At 35.1% G+C, this 23,871-nt stretch overlaps 1 protein-coding gene across 5 annotated transcripts in view; it reads left to right on the top strand.

The window, feature by feature from the left end:
- Positions 1-23,871, top strand: part of Hip1 (Huntingtin interacting protein 1) — a 38,438-nt gene that overhangs the window by 2,752 nt on the left and 11,815 nt on the right. For 3 of the 5 annotated variants that reach the window (XM_076122329.1, XM_076122328.1, XM_076122325.1), the window contains exons 2-5: positions 19,324-19,434; positions 20,388-20,540; positions 21,547-21,704; positions 21,999-22,060. In XM_076122329.1, coding sequence (XP_075978444.1) covers positions 19,324-19,434; positions 20,388-20,540; positions 21,547-21,704; positions 21,999-22,060 — 484 coding nt within the window. Of the gene's footprint in view, positions 1-468; positions 542-12,666; positions 12,765-19,323; positions 19,435-20,387; positions 20,541-21,546; positions 21,705-21,998; positions 22,061-23,871 lie in introns of those variants that run through there. The other 2 variants (XM_076122327.1, XM_076122326.1) reach the window with 2 other exon arrangements.

The raw sequence follows: 23,871 nt of genomic DNA, 5'->3' as shown, positions 1-23,871 counted from the left end.
TTGCGTACGCGTACGCAAACGAACGCCTTGAAGTAAGTACTTGTACTTAAATCATACTGCATACTCAATAATGAGTCATTATTTCTGATAGGTAGGATAGCTTGATCTCCAGGTCAAACCAAGTATAATTAGATTTTCCCGCAAGAAATTCCCTCTCGCAATTCGAAGTTCTAAATTGAATATGATAATACGAACATTAAATCAGATGGCTTCAATACATTGCGCTAGTCCTCATAAGGATTGCGTCCAAGCATTGCAATAGCCGCTATCCAACTGATAAATATTATGAATCTGAGGCAGTTCTAGTAACTAACGATATTGCGATAGTGTTGGCCGATAGCTCCGGTGTTTCACAGTTTTTTGTTATCAAACAGATAATATTTGTTGTCAGCACTTATGACTCGATACCTTATCTACGCCCACGGCTGTCACTTTTCGATTTAGTTACAAATAGAATCGAAACATTGCACTTGTGCTATTAGAAGTTTCTAGTTCGTGAAATAAGTGGTCAAAGGATTGTTTTTCATCGCCTGCTATTTCGGTAAGACTACGCTCAGACAATATCAATATACAAAAGATTATACGCACAAGTGATGATGGGTGAATGAACTTTATATTTCGAGATAATTATAGTTCTTTGTTTCGTAGTGAACTGTATACGGTTCCGTAACTGATATCTTTACCGCAATATAGTTTCTCTATTGGAAGTTACGGTCGCTTTTATCGCAAAATGTTCCTTGAAGGTGAAGTGTTTTACTGTAATTGCATTATTTGAAAACATCACGCAAAATTTTGTGTCACGCAACTAGTCTAACCTACAGTCTACTAAATTATTTTCCTTTTTAACCGAGGATACAAAAAGGTTTTCCCTATAAACTTGATTTGTTTGTTATCTGAATGTTATCAGCAAATTGATGTGATAATAATGCTTTGTAATTATTATAAGTAAGTCGAAGATAAAACCTCGGTTTGAGGTTTTAGTCAACAAAGATGAATCAGAATAAAATGTCATTTTTATTTGTAGGGCTGTAAATAAACATGTACTGGTGGAAGAAATTCGCCTCTTGCGGATGCTACACTTGGGTCAAATCGCAGCAACCATTTCGAATTAATTATTAATTATAACATGTCAAGAGCCCTTAAGATGTAGTTTAGGGAAAGGATCTCCAAACCCGGATACGCCGATAATCGAATTTATAAATTTCTATTTAAATGATTACTTGAGTATCAACCGTATACATTCTCAATGTAATCTGCCCTATGGCTGCGAAAGTAGACACCGGCTAGAATCAGTTCCCAGTAACTAGATGGTTAGACTACAAACTGGTTTCAATCTTTCTGATTTATAAATTGCATGTTAGGGGTGCTTAATGGTTTAATAGACAGCGCGTTATTCAGTGTTAACTGTATTTATTGGATGTCGGGCATCGGTGTTCGGAGCGGTGCAGTAAAATGATCATGATTGCCAGTTTCCGCCTGTGGTTCACATCTAGTTTTTTTTTTTTTTTTTTTTTTTTTTTTTTTTTTTTTTTTTTTTTTTTAGTTCATATTTTATATTCCCTTTGGACTCGTGGATGTAATATTTTGACTGTAACAGCCTTTCCATCGTATGTGTAACTAACTAATATAGGTACTCGGTGAGGTGTGATAATATTTTTTTGTCAAAAGTCTAAAATGAAAATAGTTTTCGTATTAACTGGCTGGCGTAATAAATAATTAAAATTACACTTAGTTTAGTAATTGAGTTGTTACTTCTGATTATAAACATTACAATATATGTGATTATTATTATCAACATGAGTCATACAACATCGTACCTATAACAAAAAATACTGAAGATAACAAAAGGAAATGAGGAAGAAAATTGTAAAAATACTTTCTGTTGATGACGTTCTGTTGGTAATATTTCGATGACCTTAAATATCGCCTCATTAAAACACTATAATTAAAGTTTTTAAACTAATGTAGCTTGTACACGTGATACTAAGTTGCTAAAGGAGATGAGAAATTTAAGGTTACGAATTTACGATACCCTATTTTGTCGCCCGACGTTTCGATCGAGTTACTCCGATCCCGGTCAAAGGCTGACAATAATGATATTTTACTGGTATGTATTCAAATAATAAATACTTTGCTCCAAACGTACAACTCGTTTAATAAAAACCACTTAGCAGGTCCATAACAATGCAGATGTACTACAAATAAGACATTTGTAAACCTTGTAGGTGTAAAACCGTTATTTGAGGTCAAGTATTCGGTATCTGGGTAGCCTTGTGACCTTATAAGAATGTCTAAAGCAATTCACTTTAGTTTATTCGTCGGTGGCTCACGTCCGGAGAGCAATATCCCTTTATTGGACGTGTAGACGTTCGGAGGTCTTGTTAGTCCTTCTAAGACGAGAGCAAACACAGAGCCACTTCGAAGACTGCTTCAAAATATTTAATTTTCCAATATCCTATTGCGGTAGATTTGGTATAGAATTTCGTTAGAGTAGTTGATCATTGAGTTATTGGGCTCCTGATCCACGAACATCAAGTAACTAGTTCTTCGTCGTCTTTTTCATCTAATTCAATTAAATAGACTCAGATGTAGTCACGGTAGTGAGTAGTAAAATAAACGGAAAATAATGGGTTTTCCTGGTTTCCCCGCGCAAGCAAAAAGCAAGTATATTCCCATTATAACTACTAACTGACGTTCGAGTCGATTACATTTTCCTCATCCAACATTATCTATGAGATCTTCTATTAGAAATTATTTAGTAAGTATCTTATCATTTTATTACTAAAGTCTAACAACTTAGACTAACACAGTAGAGAGCTTAATACGTATGGTAGGCGGCTGGCAGAGGTGTACAAAATTAAAAAATTAGAACATCAGTGACCCGCAGACTTATGCAACTGACGGTTGCCTGTTTGCCACAGTTACTGGATTTTGGAATAACAGTACTCTTAGTTAAAATCTAGATAAATCGGGTATGCCAAGACTCACTACTATGTTTGTTGGTATATACTTTATCTACTATAAAAGCAATGACTTCTTGTTAAAGGGGACTTGAGAAGTCCAAAATGTGGGCTCAGTACATATAAATCATCTAGGTTTTTAGGTTATAGAAAAATATGAAAAGAAGTTAATGAAGTTTATTATCTTGCGACTCAGTAATTGCGTTTGTTTAGCTATGACTAAGTCCGAGGAGTTTTCCAGTATACCTAGTAGATTGCTGTGTACTATGTAGGTGTGACTCAGCAAACACAAATGTGCCTCACGAGTCTCACGACTGTATTACGGACCGACCAATGCTTGCCTCCGATGCGAATAACCGGTTTGTTGACGGAAGAAATATTACCGCATTGACCTAGTGCTTCGATGTTTTATATTTTGCAACCTTTATGTTCTTAATGCGAGCTGTTTTTCTCGTTGATAACGTTGTTAAGAGTTTTTCTGGAGGCCGGATCAGTTAGAAACTGCAATTGCGAGCTATAGTGTAGTAATAGTGCCTCATATTAGCTATCTCAAAGGTACTGTATGAAGTTTGCTAACTCTAGACTGTAAACGTGGTGAGTTAGTACTTTAATCTTAAAATTTTTGAGAAGATGGGCCCTATTTTATTGAGAAACCGTGGTCGCACCACCAACTAAATTAGTGTATAGAGTTTCTTGGTATCAACTGGTAAACCCTTACTACACGTCCTCATTTTGTTGCTGCAGAACGACGTGGTGCAACTAACTAGCTTATATATAAAGTAATCTGTATCCTTATATAAATAGGGCTCTCTAAGTATCCATCAGCATAATATTAAAGGATCATCTACATAGTTATGGTTCCGCTACATCTTGCTGTCAGTTGATTGAGTGATTCAAACCTTGCAATTAGCCGAATAGAATACTAATCATGAGTAATGTTTATGTTTATTCTCTCGTCACTTTGAAGAGCAATGAACGCAATAGTTTTGTCTATCACCACGACTCACCACGATGTAATCCATTCATCTTATCTTGTTATTGTTTATAAGTTTTATTGCGTCTGTTTCAATGTGTGACATGGTTTTTGAATGTTATTTTGCATTTTCAGTCTGCTATACACTTGTGAACAGATTCTCTTTAGGTAACTCATTCTGAATTTAATCATTTTCGCATACTTATTAAGTCCCAGTTTCACAATTTTATAAATAAGTTACTAAGGGCCAGTTTCACATTTTTATTACCTATGTATTGCTGAATAAAGTGGCTGTAAGTGTATGAAAACAACTGACAAAATTTCTTCTGATGAACTATTTAATTCACAGGTAGCGGAAAGTAAATAGGACATTAGCAAATTGTTTGATTGAATGACTGGCAAGTACCTAATCGGGAAACGTCCCAGTAAAAAGTAAAAATATCTAGTCTATCAGCCATAGAGTAAACATGAGTGTTCCCTACATAATAATAAGTATGTAAAGACAAGAAAGGTTTGTTCACACCGCTAGTTCCCAGAGTTCTCACATGTATCACTTATTACGACACAAGTGCCACCGACTATTTGTATGTATGCACAAGTAGGAATAGTTATTCTCACCAGTGGAGTATTGGTTTGTTAAAAAATCTGTCTGTATTTAAGTAATTTAGCCTATTGAAATGTAGGCCTCAAATTGCGTTTTATTCAGAGGACGCAATTTTGTGCGTAAAAGCCTAAGTTTTGGTGCTAACCGTTTTGGTGAGTAAAAGCCTAAGTTTAAAATTGTCTGAAAAACCCTAAATGTAAAATTCAATGGATTTATGCACTATTTCTCGTCAAAATAAAACTACCAGTTTTTGGGATTTCATATTCTTATAAACTGTGCTTACACTATTTATAGTTCGGTCTTGTCGAACCGGTCATTTTAAAACCCTGGGAAAATATGTACAGGGAATACGCGTTACCACGTGAAGTTATTTTCTTTCTATCAATCGCTTGCATTCACCATTTCCAATAAAGCACGGTCAAGTTACTAAGTACAGCTTTCTAAGACATTTCCTCACGTTTCTCTTCCAATTTTATGATCACTGTTATATGGAGTATGTGGTGTTCAGATAATCATCGTACAAGTTAGTAGAGAGATTAATATGCAGCGATAAACCGCGATATGATGAGCTTCTGAAATGAAACTCTCTTGTTTGTTTTGCATTACTCGTTTTGTACGAGGTTTTATGTAAATTAGTGGTTTTTGTGTGAATGAATTATGATGTTTTGTTTTTTTAGTTGCTGATTTTGGACAGTGGTCCCCTTGCCAAATATAGTATTGCATTGTTTTGGGGCCTTGTGTACTCGTATAATCAGGCTTGTTAATCTTTGTTTCTATCGTTTGAAATCATTCATGATGGTCGTATATGTACTCATTATGATTAGTAAAAAAGGTTTTTAAATATAGTAAATAATTAGGTTTGAGGAATGAAGTATAAACCTTTAAGCTATAGGTACCGTATTTAATTTACTTTTCCTTATTTTCGAAGCCTCCTAACAACATTAATTCTACTTATCCAAATAGGATTGAATCCAATTAGTGTGTTCTAATATTGGCACAAGCACCGAATGTTTGTGTAGCGCGGCAGATGGGAGGTAGACCTCGGTCCCGACTGGCCGGGGGCAATCACCGGAGCATCCTCTACCGCTATACAGACACACGTTTATGCCATTATGTGTACGAATAGACAACGCTAATGATACTAATGATAGCGGTTGAATGCCATATTTAGGTTATGGTTTCCCTCGTTTGGAACGGATGACAAAATGTTCAGTGGCACATCAGATTTTTGCTACAGAATTTAGTTAGGATAATGAATTGTTTGGTTCGTAAATCTGACGATAAGCGTAACTTTTAAACTGAAATATAACTAAGTACCTAGTATTAGTTGTAGTAAAGTATTCAGCCCTTAAAATAGAACATTCTTCACTTACTTGAATGTAATTAGTTCAAGACCACGAAAGACAATGTGACATTTAGATGTTTTTCACAAATAGTTGAGAAAGTTCCTTGTACGGAAAAGAAATGGAATTTTCGTCATAGTTTTTATTTGATTATAAGTTATCTGTATTATGCATATTTGATAAGATATCAAAGGTTTATTCATATCAGACTTTGACATTGCTCTTGTTATTTATTTTTGATCGAGATGTTGTTGACTTTTAGAAAACAAGTTTTTATTTAACAACAGTTCTACTATTCTCAATATACATAAAGATAACATCTTTACGTCAAGAGTAGAATTAGCACCTAACAAGATCTTAAGCATAAGATATTATTTTCATATCAATCTTTGTTGTTCCGTAGATTCTGGTTATTTTATTAGAGAACTAGCCGTCGGTCGCGACATCGTCTGCCAAGGCTTTAGTTTCTCCGTTTTTGCATTTCATATTGCTGATTTTGCATACAAAAGATTTCCCCCTTTTGAAATTCCTTTCTTAGTGCTCCTCTACGTTTCTCAAGGAATCTTCATACCAAACTTCAAATATCTACGCTCAGTAGTTTCGGCTGTGCGATGTCTATCAGTCAGTCACTCAGTTACAGAAGAGATTTTCATTAAACATAGCATGTTGATCTGATTTCCTACGTCTAAGGCGTTCAAGCTGTTATCTTATAATGAGCGCTTTTCCCAGCGGTGCGGTGTTTAGCTTATCGTTAGTTCTTGGCTGGCTGACACATTTACCTATACTACTGGGTACAACTAGTAGGGCCTGTACTAGTAAAGGTAACAGGCTGCCGTGGGACGTAATCAGACCGCTACAAATGACCTGTCTCTGCACATGTTAGAACAAAACTAACGGTTTACTTTGGTTTGGATTAACATGCATAAAGTTTTGTATAGAATTTAATAGTTTTTCTGATGTCACCAATGTGTTGCTGTTACATGTAGATTGTAGCTACATTTTAGATGTTAAAGTGGCACTTTAAAGCTATGGCAAAACGGGGATTTTGTTCTCGACGATTTCCACTTTCTTGAGATTTTATTTGTGTAGCTTTAATCTAGTCCTAATTTTAATCCTAATTGTAGCCCAAATTGTTTACTTAAAGATCTTGTATTACGTGTTTCACGGTGTTTTCATATCGCATTGCATGTTTTTTTCTTCACAAGTCGTAGCGTTATAAACTTTTTTAAATCGATTCACCTGTTACCACCTCGAAACTTTTTGTAATGAATATTAGATTTGAATAGTAATACGGATTCGCTTCGTCTGTCAATTCGCTATGCGCTACGTGCGACTGTTATCGGTTAGAGGCGCAGGCGCATGCTCGATGCGTTTCTTGCACCGGTAACGGCTCGACAAGCCGATGTAACTAGTTACGTGTTATTACTTGCAATGGATGACAATTGGAGCGTATCGTTGATGTATGGCTTAAACCTGCTGTTGACGGCTGAGCTTTCCCGTTGAATAACTTTGTCGCATTGTTTTGATGTTAGGAAATTGAAGTGCTGTACCGCAATTCTCTACCACTATCGATTACTGACAACCAGCTGTCAAAAAATGTTTATATGGCAACCGGTTCAGCGCCTCTAGCGGACGTCGTAAAAACTATTTTTGCAGTAGGTATATTTTAATAGTACCGACTGTACAGTACATATCTTCCATTCGTATTCTATATGTGCTGATGCTAATGTTGTAGTAAATTTCCTGGTTAATATTTGATAACATGAATCGTTAAAGAAAATGTAGTTTTAAAAAAAAAACAAAAATAAGAAATAGAACAAAATATATCTAATTGTGACAATCAGGCTAAAAAATTCCGTTCATTTTTTGTACAGGTTGCGTGTCTTTTTGACATTAAAGTTAACGAGTAATGGTAAACGCACAAAAAAATATTAAATCGCTTTAAATGGTTCATGAAACTTGGAACTAAACTGACTTTCTACTTGACATCGGTGAAAGTAATTTATAATTATTAATTTATCGGTACATCACGGAAATAGTGTGAACTAACCTTAGTAATGTATAGATGTTACTAAAGATTAGAAGCACTGTGTAATTAGTGCAACGCACTGTTGAAATGCAAATGACTCTAATTGCTCTTTGTGAATGATACTTGGTGAAATGTTACTTTAACTAATTAGAGTAATGAGTTCGTCTTCAGATGCATAAGGTGAGAATTATGAATGTATCTCTCTATGTACCATTTTATCCAAGGTTCTTATTTTTCGGACCCCAGAAATTTCTACTCTCTCCCATACTAAGAATTGCTCTTGTGTCGGGACTTTTACAAAACTACAAACAACGGACACTAAGTAAAACTAGACCCGTAACAACGATTTGTGGATCGCTCAAATAATTGTTCCGTGTTTAAAACGAACCCACGACCTCCTGACGCAATGGCAGTGGCGTGGCAACCTTAACCTCTGCGCCATGTACTCTTTTTACCTTTGTAAGTGGTCTCTATAGTTGATACGGATAATACTATAGGAAATATGAGTTAGATGTTTAATTACATGTTGATTCCCAGTTTTAAGTTACGTACTAAGTCGGAACTGCCGCCTAAAGATAGTATCTTTATTGATAATTGTTTCAAAAATGCAATAAGTCCGGTGAATGTAATGTGGGAACAGTAGCTCGTATCTTATTGTACAATGGCGTTGTGAAATCTTTAGCATTGTGACGGTACGATTGTGTCAGTAGACTACTGCCGTGTGGGTGACGAGTGTGACAACTAGGGTTGCCAGATCCAGGCTGATCATTTCCTGGACATTTCTGGGGCCACGAACGGAATCAGAGTTTAGGTCTCCGGTCCGAGACTACACGAAATAGGAATGACCAATAAAAAAACGTCGTAGTATCGTACAATCGGGACAATCCCGGAAATCCCGGTCATCTGGCAACCCTAGTGACAACAGTGAAACACCGGGCAAGGAATGAAAGCATAGGTTTAGCTTTACGTCTCTCAGTAGTCTAGATATCTAATATGTGTAATGCTTTGACATAAGTCTTAGACGGATCAAGGATTTGCGGGCTTAAAGCTTGGTTTATATGTGAGAGGTAATATTACAAGAGTATTAGCTCTTCCGTGGATCTGCTAGCTTAACGATTAGTGACGCGTTTAGATAGACTCAATTATTTTGATTTAAGTTTTTTTAAACATTCTTTTTATCTTTTAAGATATTTGATTGTTGACCCAATTAAATTCTGGGCTGCTGCCCAAAACACCTATGTGTAAAGAATCACTGAACAATATATATTGCACTACTCTATACCTACTCAATTGAGCGCTGTATTCTAAGGCTTCCTATTTCAATCAGACTGACAAATGTAGTGCTTCAAGTTAGTAAAGCAATCAACTAGTCAGAAGTTAGTAGTAAATCTGTCTGCTATTGATGTTCTTGAACTAGATGGAGCGTGGCTTCAAGACTTGAGGTTCACATTTATCTTGTAATAGGATAAATATTTATCTGTCTGAATGTTGTTTATTGCTACATAGAATTATTAAATACTTCTTGGTTTCTAAGAAACGTCCAGTTTATGCTTGAGAATGTCATCTATCATAGAGATTTTCCATGACGGTATATTTAAAAAAAAATATAGTTGGAGTTTAATAGAAGTGGACAAGACTTTCTTGAAATCCACTTCTTCAAATTCATTATCTGTATCATTGACTACTTATTATAAGTGTTATAGTACATGACCTAGATATGAGTAAATAATTTGATATCGATTTCGTTTCTAAAATTGCCACAAAAATATCTCTGTTCCTTCGTTTCTTAGTTGTTAGTCCAAATATTCTGCGTAGAATTTGGTTCCAGTTTATCAACATGGTGTGTGTACGACAAACACAAAAAAGTCATTTAGGACGCGAGTGCATCCGTCTGCGAGATACACAAGCCGAACGGAGATTGGGCCTCGTAAAGTGCAGCTTCCGGATTTAGACATGCGCCGACGCAGCCGGTCGACGACGCCCGTGCGTGGGACACACAAAGTTATTATTGTAACTGTTCATATATAAATGTAATAATGTATTATAATGTGACGTCCACTGGAATATTGTACGTAGGAGTGGCCATTTTCCTGCTGCCACGAGAATATTTAGTTACCTGGAAGTTTAGTCACCATAGACGTAGTATGCAAACGGTTTTGTTTTGGACTTAAAACTATTACGACTACAGCTTTCTACGTATGAAGTATTTGGTAACATTTGATGCAGCTAATATGCGTTTTATGCCTATCACATCAGACTCAAATATAATATGTTCAGTTGGTTAGACTACCTACAGCCTAAATAACCCTAACTTAATTAAAAAATAATTAAAAAAACGTAAATTTGTAGTGAGTAAGTGATACTTCTTTTGATAATATTTTGTTACAACATAAATCATTTGTAGAGTTGCGTGATTCGCCGTCTTAATTTAATAGACTTTCTTGTGTTCCCAAATAAAATTATGTAATTAAGTAATTTTAATGAAAATTTTAATCTAAAATCACATAGTTTTGACCAAAATATGTGTCAGGGACAAGTTTTTTTAGCACTGAACTTACCACGCGATGTTGCGAGCTAATTAACATAATGTATTCAATGCAAGTATGTACGAGGCCGTTTACTCGCATGGAAACGCAAATATATTCATACAAACATTTTTTTTGAGTAAACACACTGCATAACTTACTTTACACTTAGTATACGAAAGTTAATGTACCATATTATGTTGTTAGTACATTATAATGTACGTTTTAAAAGCTTTATGCGTGTCTGCAGTTTTTTATAATATCTGTTTATAACTTACACCTACTACTACTATTTAACCTATAATAGTATATAAATTACCTACGTTATAGAAAAGTTACTTACTTTATTTCCGAGTCTAGATCTGATTTTACTATAATAACTGATAACTCTCTCATTAATAGTGAGATCTGTTATCCTATGACGGAAGCAAGACATAGCTCAATCAGCGGGCTGCCAAAAGTGGAGCCAAGTTATAGTAAAATTGTCTCACAAAAAACCAACATCCACCAAAACAATTCGTTGCTATAAAGAGTCTAGACGTAACGTTATCACTCTTCACAAGGACACGATCCGTCTGCCTCAAGATGTGGAATACTGACCCTAACAAGAAGTCAGACGTCCAGTGCGTTCGTGTATCGGCTTATCCTACTTACATGTAACCTGATTTCACGCCTAATCGCCCACAAGTACAACCGAATATGAAAGTGTGCCAACAGAAGCCGTATTCCGCGAACTATCGGCTTATCTTACGTGGCGACAACTATTCTATTGATTTTTTACGCCTATTTTGGTTCATACCTTTATATTTTTATGATAGAGTGTGTTTAACTTGTTAGAAAAATGATATCTTTGTTTGAAGTCGTCTTCAAATCTGCCAGGTCAATTTAAAACAAACTTTTATTTAATAAAGGAAGTAGTCGGTGGATCTTTGGAAATCTTTTAGGTTATCCTAGGTACAGGCTACGATCTACGATCTAAGTATTTTGTTATTTTAATGCAAGATATAGTCTGCACAAGGTGGAAGGAAGCAAAAGGAAGGAAGGAAAACAAAAAGATAAATTGGAATATTAGCGTTACATGTTCGTATTTACATGACAATATTTACCTAATTGCGGAAAAATCTAGAGTTTAGATTGTTCATATACAATATTATCATGACAGTATTAAACCCAAAATGTTCACTACCAAAGGTTGAATAACTTCGAAAATTGAGTTATAAGAAACCTTTTATAGTAGATTTATAGCACTCACGCAGTATACTTACGATATGTAGATGGTTTACATATTGAGATCCGATCCCAATAACACGCAGATGTGGCATAAGGTGCGGATGGATCCTTCGCATGTCGATAACGTACTAAAATTACCACCTGCCTGAGATCACTTGCAGATACCTTAGCAACTGGCTTCTTTAACCAAAAATATTAAACCGTTCCAGTCACACCGGTTATTGATCGATTATTTGTTGCAAATATTTCTCTGACGATGTTTTTTTGTTTGTTACAGGTAAGGTTCCGAACTACTGGATGCGTTTTTGCAGTTCACTCTCAGTGCACACTTGCATGAATAATATAACGGCTTGGTGGAAGCCGTGGCACACCGTGTCTTTTATATCTATATATTTTAATTCTGCTGTGAATATCATCTTCATCTAATTCCTTGTAAATATGGGCTTCACGACATGGAATATTTAAAAAGCCGGGCCATATAACAATAATATTTTGCCTTAACAATGGTGTTTACGTGGATGACATTTTCCTAGAATCCTTTGACGATCCTAATAACAGTTTTTATAATTGCTTTGGTATGTAAACGTCTATTGATAATTTTAAATATACCTAGTAAAGCCGTCATAATATCACATGGTTATGGAAATAATCTTCATTGTAAAAACACATCGATTTATCTGCAAGTCAGTTTTGCTTTGTCGTCGATGTTCAGGAACGAACTGAGGAACAACCCTGCCTTATCAGAATGCAAAGGTCTGTGTCTTATAACAGATTTTAATATCCATATAAAGGGTCCAGAACTACGGAAATACGGAAAAAATAATTAAAAATTTTAACTCAACTGTTCTTTCTTCTACTGTAGATACTAGAATACTGTTTCTTCTGTATATTTCGAACGACTTTACGATGTTCGACTCTGCTTGCGTGTTCTTCTGCATGTCCTGAACACAATGGTCACATTCACTAACAGTACTAATAGAGTGTGGTGCCATTTCATTTCAGCGTCACTCCGCACTTAACTAATGCATGCCGTTGTCTCCACCGCTGTGCACTAACACGTTGCTATGGCGAATCCAAACGACAAGCGGTTCTATCAGTTGGTGAGTCATATTTTCTACTGAAATTTTAGGTTGAAGATCCTTGCACACAGAATAAGCATCGGTTGTAATGTATAAAAGTCAAAAACTAATTTTGAAAAGACGTCCACTGATGGTGGAGTAATCGATGAATGTAAAAAATAAACAATCATTCGAACATATTATCCCTCCCTTCTTAAAGTTGCAAAAAATATCTGGGATTACGTCCCGAGATGATACCGATAACATGAATATTCCGGGTGCAACGATCTTTTTATGAAAAAAATATTTTTGATTCTATCTAAATAACGAGATTACTATCAAATAACTTAGGTATAAAGCAATCTTAATGCCAGTTTCTGTAACGCGATTCTCTACAGTCGGCACTATCGTATCGAGAGTTTGACATTTCTAATAGTTCCCACGCTGCTCGCTAGAGGCGTTTATCAGATTTTCATACAAAATTTTTTGATAGCTAACCAGTTGGTAGATAATCGCGTTACTAGAATGCTTATGAAAACAACTGCTGTTATATAAGGTTATAAAAACCTTGTATTGCACTGATGGAAATGTATGATAGATACTTAATGATGTGTTTTCCTGAATCTTTCTTCCTTAATAACATTTTCTTTAACGTTTCCTTTAACGTAAAGAATACTCAAGTGAAAAATATTTTCCTTGTTCTTGCACTTAGCCTTGCCATTGCTCTGCTCACGTTGGTAATAAATGCACTTTATTTATGCACTTGTATATACGCATCATTGATTTCTGTATCTACAATGTTCAATAAAAAAATACTTAGTTCTACAGTTAAGGATAGTACTTTTAACGTAAGTTTTACTGGGATACGTGTATAATAACCATTCTGCTGGATAAAGTGAACAATTCACATATGATCATTTGATTCTTGCTTTGATTTTGATGCTTTGAAAAGAAAACTAAGCAGAGCTTGTTCTATGGTAACCAAACAACTGATAAACATACTTAACTTAACAGCACTAAGTTTTACTGCAATCTTTTTGACCATAAGATAGTTTCTTAATACCCTAACGGCTACATTTATCTTATGCAAATGAAGCCTACTTCATAAGTTTTCTCCTCTCTTGTAATTCTGCCTTCGCAATTTACCAACAAGCCTTACATAAATAGGTAATTGATCGTCGTTACATTTTCAATAGCTTACAACCTTTACAAGCAATCTCAAAGCCCGTGTAACAAGCGCACATTCTTCTTGTGGGAAAATTTTTCACGTATTGCGGTTCACTATTACTTCTGGATAAGTGTCTATTAGCTTGTCAGATGGAATTTTGACAGTATTTTCTTTAAAATTTACTGTCATCTTTCGCAGTTATCAGACACTTATCAAAAACCTGTGACACTTGCTATTTTAGTTTTTATTGTACTGTATTACGATCATAGATTATGCTATGTTCTAATTTTCTTTTAAATACGTACTAAATTATGTTCTCAAATTTTATTCTCTGAATTATTTTCACCCTTTTACATTACTTTAAAGGAGAATTGGCACCGTGTCACATAAGAAAGTACGTGTAATGAAATTACTGTCTCGCGTGTCCCCGCTAACATAATTTCCTAGGATATATAAGGTTACAGTTTATATAGGCCAAGAAAGGAAATATAGTAGACAAATATCGTTAATTGTTTCTATTCATAGTACATTATAAACACATTGTATGTATAGACTCGTTACGTAGGTTGTTAAGCGAGCACGTGTCACGATGATTTCATTTATTCATTATCTTAATGAATGGTCGTCACAATCAGTCCCGTGGTACTACTGGAAATGATTCATTTATTTATTATCCTGTAGCATTGACGCCCATTTATCAAATACTAGCGGTAATTGGAAAAGAATAAGATTACTCTGTCATTTTTCAAGTAAATGTCCGAAAAGTCAGCTTTTGACACACTCTTTATGTATACTCGAAGTTCTTTTTGACTAAGTCACTAGATCTATTTTTATCTGCCTTTCAAAAGGATTCAAGGTTCACTTCAGTACGCAGTAGCATAAGGTAACCATGTAGGTACAAAAGCAGTAACATGAAAGGATATGTATGTAATTAAACATTTTATGTTACAGTTAAGCACCTAATATTTCTTTACACTATAATAGAGTACTAATTAAGAAAATATTATGTTCAGTTTGAATTTTCGTTCGTATATGAATTTGTTCAAAATAAGATCGATCAAAGTGGTGGCCGCTTAGGTTGTTCTAGAAAATAAATTTTAGTTTGGCATAATACTCCTATCTATCTCTTGAATAAACTATCGATACGTCTGGGTAACGTATAGCAACGCCTTTCAAACGATCCACTACCACTGCGAATAGATTTTTTCCCATAATAAGCTTGGATGTTTACTCAGAGATGCAGTTGGCTCATCTATAAATAGGGCACGCTCAACGCAAAGAAAACATGTGTTTGGTAACTACTGTACTCGTCTTGTTTACATGCCGTCCCTCGATTTATTGCCCAGTTGGCCCGTCTTAAGTGGCTACTTAGCCAAGTAAAGTAAACTTTGCGCTTTTGATTGTGAATGTGAAAAAGAAGAACTGGGTGAATAGATGTTTTTGGCTTTGTAGCGGACTAAGTTGTTGTATGTTGATGCTAAGAAACTAATGAAATTTGAAACATGTATAATTGGCTGTTCACTACGGCTTTAAATGGTCCTATTAGTATAGTATAAGGTCAGACCAAAAGTTCCCAACGGGGCCGATATCGCGACCTAGTAGACGTTGGTGCATTTCGTGGGGGGCTGTAGTGGGTCCAAAGAAAAATTATTAACAAAACTTAAAGATCGTGTTACAATTACATCAACTGGGGCGTTGGAGTATTTTTCCTTGTGAAGTCGTTCATAAATGTATGCTTAAATTTTGCAGGAAGAGTTCCTTTACTTATTGAAAGCAATTTAAGTTAGCACAGCGCAATCTTTATACTCGATGGATACTCTTATGTATAAATACTTACTATGCAAATCTGACAATGTCGTGCTATGATTTTATACGCATTAACATAATACTGCTATCGTAAAACAGAGGCATATGCAGCCATAACCAGGAACTAGTTGTTGTAGAGTTCTATTTGTTCTTATCTATAAAAATTAAGTTATGACAATAAATAAATTCCATACAGTAGGTACCTAAGTATATTACATTCTTTAAAATTGAAAAATAATTTATCCGCGCGACTCTGTTAACGTATAAAGCTACATTTCAGTCTTAACAAGGTTAATGAAAAAGTGCTGTTTGTTTGTTTTCAACTATGTCCATGTTATATTTTACTAGCTGACCCAGCAAACGTTGTTTTGCCATATAAATAAAAAAAATGGTCACTTAAGGACATGAAAAAATAGATGTTGGCCGATTCTCAGACCTACTCAATATGCTCACAAAATTTCATCAAAATCGGTGAAGCCGTTTCGGAGGAGTATGGCAACGAAAACTGTGACGCGAGAACTTTATATATTAGATTGAAATCATTACTTTAGCAGGGAAAGTTTAACGGGCAAACAGACTTTATATTTTTTTAAAGAAAAATTACACTTATTACGCGGTGTAAAGAGTTTCTGGAGTCTGTAATTCATAATGACAGTAGTTTATTGTACCTACTGTTTATTTTGCCAGTAAGCTTGTGCTCTGGAGTTCAGATCGTTGTTAGTCTCCCCTAATGAGCTGTCGTTCCCCACTGCTCCTTCAAACCGTTTCACCCCTAGGCAAATACACCTTGCCTTTGAGAGGCCTAGTACATTCCTGTTTTTAGTGAAAATAGGTCACATATTTTGTGATATTCAATATTGTATCCAATTAAATATTTCAATTTGTATTAAAGTAATACATACAAAAATAATATCACGCCTGTTATACCTGAAGGTGTAGCCAGAACGCGTTTCGCCATTAACAATGTTATTAGTCCTATGTAATGGGGGCGAGCACAATGCTATCAACTATTAATTAGTGGCTAGAGCTAAAAAACTTAAATCAGATTTTTGCAGATGTATAAGGATCGTGCGCTACAGAAAATAGGTAGATATATCGGTAACATAGATTCCCTTGAATCGATCTACAGACTAGACTGAGTACTAAAGTTTTACTACATCGGAAGTCTATCGAGATTTCGACTGGAAAACTCATTCCAGTGTCTCTAGTTAGCAAGTAGATAAACTTGGCAGTTTCCTAGCTACGTCTAGGATTCGCCGACTGCTTCCCAAACTATCTATTGCTTTGATTTAAACTTAGCCCTTGTGAGACTGGCTGGAGAGAAAGTTAAATTACAGAGTGGAGTTTGTACTATCTGGTTTCGCCCTCTTGAATTCCCGTTTGAAATGAAACGCCAGATCGTTCCTTTATGAAAAACCTAATTAGTTCAAGAAGTGATTGATATCGTTCGTTAATTGGATCTTTAGAATCCTACGCTATTGAATAGCATAGACGTTTTTAAAGGCTCCGTACCCAAAGGAAAAAAACGGTACCCTTTTGCTGAGACTTCGCTGTCTGTCTATCGGTCTGTCATTAGGCCTTATTTCATGAACCGTGACAGTTAGGCAATTGACATTTTCACAGACTATTATTAGTATAACTGTTGCTTCTTCAGCGCTAAAAATAAAAATAGCTGAATTAAATAAATATTTAGGGGCGTTCCCACACAACAAAAGTGATTTCTTGACGTTTTTGTAAATTAATATTGGTACGGAACACTTCGTGCGAATCCAACTCGTAGCTGGCTGGTTTATTTTCAATGATGTTCTCCCGTATTGGATCTGTACTACTACGTCATAGATGAGTACCGACAGTTTTTTTAAAAGTTATGTTGGAATTAAATAAAGAGACATCTGTTAGTTCTTATCTACGTAACGCATTATGTGTGTAATTAAGACTTTTAATTAGTCATTTAGACACGCGTTTCTTTAGGCGTTCTTGTTCTTAATCTTCTAAGACTGGTCAGATGTTCATTGTGTGGATAATTGTAAGGTCAAATGATTATTATTATGTAAGCCTTTAAAGTATCGCAGACAGCGATGTACAAGAATGGAGGATAATTTCACGTTTTGACTTTTATTGTGCCTTTTTATGCCAAAAAAAAGTGTGTATGTGTAGAGTCCGTTCATTACTAACACATTCGACATTCTGACATCCGACATTATGTTCATAAGATTAGTTAATTAAAAAATGTTATCAATCACAGCCAACGATGTCATATAATTTGAAGCGTGACCATTACGAACTATTTTAATCGCCGCAAAATGTAGAATGTACTGAAAACAGACGTATTATTTAAGATCTCAATTAATTGGCCCGAGTTTTAAGAGTCAAAGTAATCGAGGCGAGTAATTAAACTGTTTTTGCGTTACATCGGAAACAATATTCAGCTACAGTATTATTGGTCATCGTAAGAATGTGTTCTCGGAATAAATCTCAGAAATCAATGGCGGGATATGCAGTGATACGATGACGCAAACTCCAGATGATCTGTGCATACAAATGTACGTGTTTGTTGAATGTTTCTTACATTTTTGACGTTGTTTATCATGTTACCTTGGTTTTTCCCGCTATACCTACCCTTTTGTGGGTTAAAGTACCTATGTCATTTAGATGCAATGCAGTTCGTTATTAGTAAAACACTTTTAAACCTACTCATAACATTTTAACCCGATCTAAAAGTAAGGATAACACCTTAATAAATACAGAGGACCTTAAAGCGTTACATTTAGTCTTTTCTCTACTCTTCCGGACCAGACATTAACTCAATAAATGGTTACGAAAACAAGAGCTCTATTGGTACCAGACCATTGGACTTAAGAAACAATACAAGTACATTTGCCTGATTCAAATGCATTGCCTGTTAAGAATTTTTATTGCTTACTGTAAACTTGTATCACATTATCCTACTTTTGAGCTACTAAAATGCACATATATGATGCAGTAGTATTGACTTAACATAGTAGAATAAATAACTTTGAAAGAACAAATGCAATAATAGTCTAACTATTTCGAATATTTCCTAACAAAAACATGCAGCGAAAAATACTGGCTGAATTTAAATACCTTTGCGGTTTGCTATGTTATGCCGACATAGTTGTTTTATGGTCGTGACACGGCGAAGAATGTTTAATGGAACTTCAGCATATGAAATTCCATTGCTTAGAATGCGATATAAATCCAAACAGAAAACAATGTAATTTATAGTGAGATTTCACGAAAATGGAGAGCAAAATATCATTATAAAACATTTCTTCGAAAGACGAAATATAAATACGCATTATAGTATGTATGAACTTGTAATATAATCTCTTTGGCTTCAAGAATAACAATTGAATTGTACACGGTTGGGTTTCTTTCAGTGAGCTGGTGAGGTACCCAAATATCGAGCTTTTTTGTGTAGAGAAAAGTTTTTATTACAAATTCATACATACTATAATGCGAAAAGACTTTTTCCCCGACTTAATTTAATATTTCCTTGAATGCCAGAATGGTGACTAAAATATTTTGTAGAATTATATGACATCAAATCGTGTTTATAAACAATTAAGTTAGTATATTATCTAATAGTGTTGTGGTTTATTGCAGACACTAGCCATACAGAAGGCGATCAACGCAATCGAGACCCCAGTCAAAGAGAAACATGTTCGAAGCACTATCATCGGCACCTTCCAGGAGCAGAGCGCCATCACTTATTGGGTAAGAATGAAACATTATTACAAATGCCCTAAAATGTTTAAGATTTGGTTGAATATGGGAATACGGATACAAAAACGTCTCCATGTAAAAATCGCATCGGGATAGCGGTAAAAGAAATTTCGCAGTTTTCAATAAGGACTATGTCAATTTTCAACGATCAGTTTTATAATCTTCGATATTTTATCCAAAAACGTGATAGTACTTATAATTATCTCACATTTTTCGATTAAAGATCGTAATCATACTTCAGATAACCAACCGAGTAATTTGAAATTTAAATGGCGAATTATTTATCCTGTACTTTATGAACATAATTCACGATTAAGTAGTTTGACAGACGGTTGGAATCTACGGGTATTACCGCCGGTTTCTGAGGTACATTTAGCGGTAGTTTATCTTTTCAATAGGGTTTTTCTATATTAGTTTAAACGCTATTGAATGGATAAACTACCGCTACGTACCTCAAAAATCGGGGGTTAGTGCCTTTGTTAACGGCTTAGTATGATCGCGCTCAGTACGGTCTTGTCTGCAAACATCGTTTATGAGTTTTGTGACTGACAAATTATCACGCGACGGGTCATTCAACTAATATTTAGAGTAGTATTTGCACAAATACTTTTTTTTATTAAGACTGCATGGTTTCTTTCGTAATTGCCAATTGATTTCTTTACATTAACCGAAAGAATTGAAAGCGAAACGGAAGATTCTTAGAGATTGTATAAGTCTTTATTTTAGATAGTCGCCTGAAAAATCTGTTTAATAGCGAGGAAAGCATGATGAAAGGGCTCTAAAACTCCAAAGGCTTATATGGTTACTGCTAACATTGCACAGGGAGGGAAATTCCCATACAGAACAAACTAAACTAAATGATTCATTGTGATCACAGATAATAGTTGACCTTTACTGTTAAGTTACCTTTACTCAATTATTATGATTTTGTCCCTTGTGTATAGATGGTGGCAATCCGGCTACCGATCCAGGACAACCGCATCGTGGCATGGAAGTTCTGCCACGTGACACACAAACTGCTACGCGAGGGGCACCCCGCCTGCCTGGACGACTCGCAGCGACATATTGGCATGATCGAGAACTTGGGCAAGCTATGGGTAAGGATATCGTAGATATAAAAGCTAAAGAAAATCCGTATTTAGGATAAGTCTTCTTGGTATTGTTCTTATCCCACATTATTTGGGGATGGTAGAGCATGTTCTCTTTCTCAAAAGCATGCTGTCTAGGGATTTGGCTGATGTTTTTATAACCTGCTAACGCCAACCCTCCTTGGGAAGTATATAAAATAGTATGTAAGATACCTTCATATAAGTCACTTCAATTTAATGTTTCCAGGCCAATAGAATCACAGGACCCGAGTCATGTGACTTTCGAAATAATATGACTTTAAAGTATTCGTTTTTATTATCATGATGTTATGTATGATGAAAATGGCCTTACATAATTACTCCCTTTTGCCTATACTCTCTCAATAGAAAAAAAAAACCGGACAGATTTTGAATAGGTTTACTCAACTATGAACTGTATTATTACATTCATAGGGCTATGATTGGTGTCTTTGTATTTCATAACTCTATAGTTCGTTGACGGCAGGTTACTTCGCTCTCATAAAACGGTATCACGTTTTTAACCTTCACGTTTTAATGGAATTTAAGTTACGTCGGATTAGCAAAAAACATTACACAATGTGTTGCAAAAAATGTTTGATAACGGAAAAACTAGTACATTTTTTATTTTAGTCTTTATGAATGGATATTGGGCACGGCTGCCAACATTTTTTACAGCAACTAGCTTAGGCAACCTAAATAACTTGTGTACTAGTATAGTGAAAACTGAATTCTTAAGATGAAGTTATATTTGAAGGGAATTCAGAACGCATTTTTTTATGTTCCTATGGGCATAGATAGTTATTAACTTTCTAATCTTTACCACAATATACCATTGTTAATCAAAAGTTACGTACGAGGATTTTTATTAAATATTGTCCACCACAGCTCAAGACCTAATCCCTCCCTCAACTTGGGAGGAGATTCTTGTCCAGAAGTGGGAAAAATCTCAATCTGTTTTTATACAATCTGTTTATTAGAGTTTTCCTTCCACCAGGTACATTTACGCGAAGGTTACGGCAAGTTAGTCCACCTGTACTGCAACCTGCTGGTGTGTAAACTGAAGTTCCACTCGCGCAACCCTCGGTTCCCCGGCAACCTGCAGCTCACCGCCGACGAACTAGATGCCATCGCTGAGAACGATGTCAATAACTAGTAAGTTATCTTCAAGAACACCTTTACATAATCATGTCTTTGATGACTTACTTACCTCTACATACTAGCCTTGGAGAGCACGTAAAGCCGTAGGTCCTGCGCCTGATCTCTCTCCGGTAGTGACGGTTATCCGGCCCGCTGGGCCATAGGAGTGATGGAGTAAAGAATGTACTTGTGTACATATAGTGCACACCCATTGGATAGAATATAATTATTTATATGTATACCGTCGTACGACCGCTTTAATGTATCCTTACGTTGAACTGTATTTTAAGGTTTCGCTTTTTGTTTCAGTTTCCAGCTATGTGTGGAGTTATTCGACTATATGGAAGAAATCCTCAACTTACAAGCGGCAGGTAAGTTCGAGTTTATTGTAACATCGTTACAATAAAGAAGTTATTTATTGTTCAATTTAAAATTAGCGAAAAATGCACTTCCTCTCACACCGCGTTTATATTAACAATTCAGGAACTTCGTTCCTTTAATAGTTTTTGTGTAGTACCTTAAACATATTAGGCACTGTATGGGTAATTTTGGTAGGAAAACGGTTTTTGGGAAAAATTTAAAAAGATGCCTTCTCTATAGTTATTTTATTTGAAAATCGGTTCACAGCCGCCAATTCCGTCAATCGTTCGATCGTCGCCGTTCAATGTTTCATCTTCATCCACACAGCAGTTGAATTTAGAAAAAAAAACTAGCCAATAACCTCTTCCGTGTCAAAATATTTCCTTATCCCATTTTAAAGGAGGATAGACCAAGAAGATCTTAAAAATTTCAACATTATTAAAAGTTATTTATACATATCTACAACTCATTTGACTAGTTAATACTACCCAACTAGCACACAAGCTGCTTATACAGTCGTTATACAGCCTGATAGTTGCATAAGAGTCGTTCAAATGCTGTACAATTCTCTATAAGTTGTATACTAGCTATTTAAAAAACCCTTTAACAGCTAGGCGGGACAGTAGCCGTTTAGTAGGAAACTAATGACTTATAGTGATATATGAGCATGTAATTGCATCGCTAGACAGCCTAGGGAAGTATAACTGAGTTAATGGAATCTTCTATAACACCGTTAACTGTATAAGGGGCCTTTAGGAGATAAAGGAGTTTAAACGGAGTTATGCGTTGCGCTTATAGCGCTCAAGAGCGTAAATAAGCTTTTTGTAATGCCTTAGGTTCTATAACAGATTTTTTTAGGGCTAGTGTATTACTCATCTATAAAAGAGTTGCGTAGGTCTTTAATAGCGCCTTGAGCGTTATATCAGATATTTATATGGCTTCTGTGCTGTGATAAAATAAAATAAAATAAAATAAAATAAAATAAAATAAAATAAAATAAAATAAAATAAAATAAAATAAAATAAAATAAAATAAAATAAAATAAAATAAAATAAAATAAAATAAAATAAAATAAAATAAAATAAAATAAAATAAAATAAAATAAAATAAAATAAATATTTTATTTTAATATTCAACGACTGACCCCTAAAAGTACGAGTAAAATGCTGGTGTGCGACCAAAACAATTATATGGAAGCACTCCTATGCCACAACTGCAGAACCTTGAGGTCTACAACAGCAAACACTAGAGCCTTTGTACAGCTTAAGCCGCTAGAGCAGATGTAACCAACTCTGAGAGGTGCTTGATCGAGACGCCATTACAGCATTTGGTAAACATATTTTTTGAGGTTATTTCGATCTTTTGAAGATCATATAAATCTATAGCCTGGTAACGTTAACATAATTAAAATCATTTTTTATTACCTATAACCCTAATTAAACTATCTGTAACCCTCAAAGTCTTATTTATGTTCAAAATACAATTTCCAAATCCACATATCTATATAATTTTTGCATTTAAAACTGAATACTTTGAGGGCGCATGAAAATATTGACGATAATATACATATATATTGACAGCAAACTGGAACTCGCACTTTCATATCACGTACACAAAGAAATAAAAGCGATAGACTACTTGTTATTTTCATAATCCAATCCGTAAAAATAAAATGTCTCCTCATTTGTCACTGATGATTCATTTTAATACAATATATTTAGTTTACACCATAATAAACCGACCATATTACTAATTTAGAGCGTTAGCATTTATAACCGTTACACAGTAGCGCTAAAATAAGGTAAAGGTGGTATAATCGCGC

This window comes from Anticarsia gemmatalis, chromosome 13 (assembly GCF_050436995.1).
Source record: "Anticarsia gemmatalis isolate Benzon Research Colony breed Stoneville strain chromosome 13, ilAntGemm2 primary, whole genome shotgun sequence".
In the NCBI taxonomy this organism is placed as follows: Eukaryota; Metazoa; Arthropoda; class Insecta; order Lepidoptera; family Erebidae; genus Anticarsia; species Anticarsia gemmatalis.
Note: the sequence above shows the minus strand (reverse complement) of the source record. Positions and strands in the feature narration are given on the sequence as shown.